Here is a 5,805-nt window from a genome sequence, read left to right on the forward strand (position 1 = left end):
ATCGGTTTATATGGGGGCTATATATAATTATGGATCGATATAGACCAATTTTTGCACGGTTGTTAGAGACCATATACTAACACCATGTACTAAACTTCAGCCGGATCGGATGAAATTTGATTCTCTTAGAGCGATCGCAAACCAAATTTGGGGGTCCAAGCCAAATGGCCCATTTGCAATACCATCCGACCTACATTAATAACAACTACTTGTGCCAAGTTTCAAGTCGATAGCTTGTTTCGTTCGGAAGTTAGCGTGTTTTCAACAGACGGACGGACGGACGGACATGCTCAGATCGACTCAGAATTTCACCACGACCCAGAATATATACTTTATGGGGTCTTAGAGCAATATTTCGATGTGTTACAAACGGTATGACAAAGTTAACATACTCCCTATGGTGGAGGGTATAATAACGATGTGCATGTGGTTTCGATCGGACATCATGACAACACAGCAAAAACTATTTGGTGGTGTGTAGGGTGACCTATTGACTTTTTAAAATCTCTGTAACTTTTTTGTTTATGAATATAAGTAAATACTTCAAAAGCAAAAGTTTCATATTTTGTAAAGATCTTTATAATGGTTATAAATGGATAGGGATATACGAAGCGAAATAAAAAAAATAAAAATCAAATTTGACGTCGGAGTCAAAAATGACCAATGCACGAAATATAGCCCCTGATCAACCACGAACAACGATATGCGTTTCTTTTCGATCGGACTTCAAATGACGACACAGCACAATAAATTGTATTTCGGGGGGTTGTAGGGTGCACGGAAAAAAAGTTTTGGTGTTCTGAAATTGTCTTCGAATATGCTACAAAACTGGGGGTTGACCGCATCATCTTTTTTTTGTGACCCTATCTAGTGTATATTTCAATGGCTCAATGGTTGAATTACAGATCCGAAGATCTCTGTAGTTCAACTGCAGTACCGGTGATTACGCCATAGGCCTAATAAATGAACTGCAGACCCGAAGGTCTCACTAATTAAATGACATATCCAAGGATCTCCGTGGTTGAACTGCAGAATAAATGGTTAAATTTCAAGGGCCGAGGTTGCATTTGAATAAAACATAAATTATTTAGGAAATTATTGTACACAGAAAATAATATTATAACTTTTGAGCTAACAATAAATTGTTGTTACAGAAAATTTTTAAGTCCAACTAAATTTTTGTTGATATAATAAAATTGATTGCTAAGGTGACTAAAATCGTAATTATATTTACAAATTACGTTGTTAGCTCAAATTTTAACATAATTTTAATTGTATTGACAATCAAATTAATTGATATTTTTTTGTGTGTAATTTTATTTTATTATGATATATTGGTACTATTCAACTACGTATGGCACAAAATATCGGCCAAATGGGCGCCGCGACCTCGGTGGCACACCTCCATCCGATGGTCCAAATTTTCGATGACGCTGAGGCATAATGGAGGTTCTATGCCGTTAATGGGCCGAATTATCTCATCCTTTAGCTCTTGAATTGTTGCTGGCGTATCGACGTACACCTTTTCTTTCAAATAACCCCAAAGAAAAAAGTTCAACGGTGTCAAATCACATGATCTTGGCGGCCAATTGACATCGCCATTACGTGAGATAACACGGTCATTGAATTTGTTGCTCCAAAGAGCCTTTGTTTCGTTAGCTGTGTGACAAGTGGCACCGTCCTGCTGAAACCACATATCGTCCACATCCATATCTTCCAATTCGGGCCATAAAAATTTCGTTATCATCTCACGATAGCGAACACCATTCACAGTAATTGCCTGACCGGCCTCATTTTGGAAAAAATATGGCCCGATGATGCTGCCAGCCCATAAACCGCATCAAACAGTCACTCTGTGTGGGTGCATTGGTTTTTCGACAATCACTCTTGGATTCTCATTCGCCCAAATGCGGCAATTCTGTTTATTGACGAATCCACTGAGGTGAAAATGTGCCTCATCACTGAAGATGATTTTCTTCGAAAATTGATCATCCACTGTTGCCATTTCTTGGAACCATTCTGCCCATTCACGATGTTTGGAATGGTCAAGAGGCTTTAGTTCTTGAGACAATTGCACCTTGTAAGCGTGTAAATGCAAGTCTTTATGCATAATGTTCATCAACGACGAGCGTGAGAGGTGCAATTGTTGGGCACGACGACGAGTTGAGGTGGACGGTTCTTCAGCCACACTATCGCGAACAGCAGCCATACGGTATCAGTGATGGAACTACACAAACCAGCAGTGATGGAACTGCTGGTTGGTTCAATTTTGAAAAATTTTAGTAATGTTCAATTATATTGGAATCGTTGCCTATTTACTAGATATTAGCACATGTATCACCTAAGCATACGGATGTTCAGCTAAACCAATTTTCAATTAATAGTGCATGCAAATATTTAATTGTAGCCAATAATGTAATACCCAACCCCAAATTGAAATAAAATTTATAAATAAAATTAAATATTCAATGCCCTCAATCCTTAGGATAAATGAGTTCCATATCTCAAATATTTTCAAACTTCAATGTTGCATAAATGCTCATATGAAGAAATAAATAAAGGACTGCCTCCTACCCTCATTCATAGAAAACTCAAAATTACTTTTCAACTATCTTAGCTTACGTTCCTTACGTTCGAATTGTAAATTCTGATCCAGACGATTATGCAATATCTATGACGGCATAGTTCATTGGTATTCATTGCAATGATTAATCCTAAGTGTCCACAAATACAAACATTGTTACTTGTCCTCTAGGCCTTATTCATTTATGGTCTAACATCTTCGACTGACCAATGTTCAATTGTCTTGAATTGTTCTTCAATATTTGCATATATGCAGATGATGGGAGAAAACAGATGTGAGCAATGTGCAATTGAGACTACAATTCCGGAAGATTAAATGTCTGTAATATGACATGCAAATTTCTTGGAGGCTTCGAAGATGTAGGACATCATTGAAATGAAGAGGCTTGGCACGAAGAAATGCAAAGTTCTTAAGGAAATGGGTTTTTATTTTATTTAGATAGTATACCATTATCATGGAGCAAATCGCATTATCCGCTTAGGAATACGTGGGATGGGGGAAATGTGGTAATTCGGTTGTGTCTACATAGCAAGTATTTGTTTGGATTTATCATGGGAATTGCAATGATTGGAAAATGCTTAAGAGTAAACATATAGGAAGTGAATATGTTTGAACATAAGCTATAATTAAAATAATTTGTTTTGGAATTTCATCAACTAAAGGGTTTGATTTTCTAAATTGTTGCAAGTTGGTCAATAGAACAACAATCATGGGTATAGTTATTTATGAACTGATTTTTGAATGACAGAAAATTTAAGAACATTTTTACTCACCTACCAGTATGTAGAACAATTTGGTTATTAGCTCTTTTAATTAAAGAAAATTATATGGGAAAGGCTAACTTACCGAGACGTTGTTAAACGTAAATTGGCCAATGATAAAATGTAAGAAAATATATTCACATAAGCATTTTTTAAAAATTTACGGGTAGGCATGATAACTGGGTATATAATAATAAATAATTTGTATAACTCAGCCAGATTAGGTTCAGAGATCTCTTCCTTGAAAATGGTAGCCACGAGTTGCCGAGATTATCAAAATATTTTCAATTTACGAAAAAGTTGGGTATGGTACTACATGCAAAATTGTAGTGGTTAAGCAAAAATAAATCTATGGAAGCCAATGATTTGCTGTGTTCTACTGATATTATTATGATATTTCCTAAGCAAAAGAAAATATTAAAATATACTCGTATAAGTAGCTACTAAAATTATATATCCACAGATAAGGTTCATGTTGATTGGTGGATAGAAATGCTCCAAAAATACGATCACGGTACATCTAAGTATGTCTAAGACATCGTGACAGATGATGAAACGTCGGATTTACAAGTATGAGCTCGAAATTAAATAGCTGTCGATTGTATGGATGTTTCAAGATGAGCCAAAGGCAACAAGAGTTTCTTACACACGAAACATTTCCAAATGATCGCAGGTTTTTTCGGAAAAACTGGACGTTTTACAATCGTATAACGCAGAAAATCTATTATGAGTGGTACCCAATCATTTTTTGTCCAATGTATTCCAAGTAATTAGGAAAACTAACCGTTGAAGATGGATCACTCTTCACTACTGCATTTTTTACCACTCAAACGATCGATTTGATAGATCATCCGCCTTATAGTCCTGAGTTGCAACCGAATAATTTCTTTTTAAACCCGCACATAAAAAAAAAAATGGGATGACCATACCCGAAGAAGCAGTTGATGTGTTCAGAATACATGTTTTGAGGATACCATTGCTACTCTTAGCAAAAGTGATTCAACAATTGAATCTAACTTATGAAAAATTGCATATATCTTCTATGGGAGTATCTTACAAAAGAATAAAGCGGTTTTCGATAATTAATATTTGTGTTTGTCCTCTACTCCCGATATATAAAAGCCAACCCTCGTATAAAGACATATTAAACTTAGCTCGAAGAATGGATTATATATTTAACGCAACGTTTTGTCACTATAGTGTATATTGCGGCTTCATTTAGTATGGTACTCTAGAGCGTATGATGTACGGTAATTTTGCAACAGGTAAAGAATATATTATGCACACGTACCCATGTACCCATGTGCATGTTTTCATATATAGCCCATGCAAACACGGTTGCCACAGTTGGTAGAATTCTACCAAAAAATAGTAGATTTTTTACTGTTTTGTAGATTGGTAAAATTCTTGATGTTTTGGTAGGTCTTGCAACTAGAAAAAACTTACAATAATTATAGAACTAAAATTTTGAAAACAAAAATTCTAAAGAAATAAAATGTTGACAAAATTTTCTATTGAAATAAAATTTTGGCGAAATTTTCTATAGAAATAACATTTTGACTAAATTTTCTGTAGAAAAATGTTTTGCAACTAGAAAAACCTTAAAATTAATATAAAAATAAAATTTTGAAAAAAAAAAAACAAAAAATTCTAAAGAAATAAAATTTTGACAAAATTTTCAATAGAAATAAAATTTGGCAAAATTTTTTATAGAAATAAAATTTTGACAAAATTTTCTAAAGAAATAAAATTTTGACAATATTTTTTTAGAAACAAAATATTTCAAAAAATTTCAATAGAAATAAAATTTTTTAAAAATTGTCTATATAAATAAAATTTTGAAAAAAAGAAATTCTAAAGAAATAAAGTTTTAACAAAATTTTCTATAGAAATAAAATTTTGACAAAATTGTCTATAGAAATAAAATTTTGACACAATTTTCTATAGAAATAAAATTTTCACAAAATTTTCCATAGAAATAAAATTTTGAGAAAATTTTCTTAAAAACAAGTATATGCAGCAGTAAGTTCGGCCGGGCCGAATCTTAAATACCCACCACCATGAACCAAATATTAGGATTTCCTTTGAAATTTCAGGAGGGCTTGAGGACTTGAGGACACTTCCCGAAGATACATTTAAAGATTTCACCTATGAGGACTATATCAGATTCTGGATTTATAAGAACCATTTTTGTTTGAGTTTTAGAGGAATCATTAACATCTCTTGTAAGTGTGAAAGAAAATTATAAAATAACGTCTTGATTTGAAATTTTAAATCTGTAGATTTTCACCCGAAAAATAAAATCTGGAAATTTTACATTGAGTTTCAAGCAATTTTCATGATCAGTGCGCCTTCTATACTCACAAGAAGTGAAATTGGTCTATATGGAGGCATTACCAAATGGACCGATAAAAACTTAATCCGATACACGTTTTTGTGAGCCTTAAATACGAGAATATT

General features: G+C 33.6%; 1 protein-coding gene across 1 annotated transcript; it reads right to left on the reverse strand.

Annotated features, from left to right (window-relative positions):
* Window positions 1-1,348: 1,348 nt before the first annotated feature.
* Window positions 1,349-2,209, reverse strand: LOC142222673 (uncharacterized). Its single transcript, XM_075292923.1, has 2 exons — window positions 1,856-2,209; window positions 1,349-1,645 (listed from the first exon to the last, which is right to left on the reverse strand). The coding sequence occupies exons 1-2, from the start codon at window positions 2,207-2,209 to the stop codon at window positions 1,349-1,351; spliced, it is 651 nt and encodes a 216-aa protein (XP_075149038.1).
* Window positions 2,210-5,805: the final 3,596 nt, after the last annotated feature.

The sequence above is a fragment of the Haematobia irritans genome, chromosome 1, assembly GCF_050003625.1.
Source record: "Haematobia irritans isolate KBUSLIRL chromosome 1, ASM5000362v1, whole genome shotgun sequence".
NCBI lineage: Eukaryota > Metazoa > Arthropoda > Insecta > Diptera > Muscidae > Haematobia > Haematobia irritans.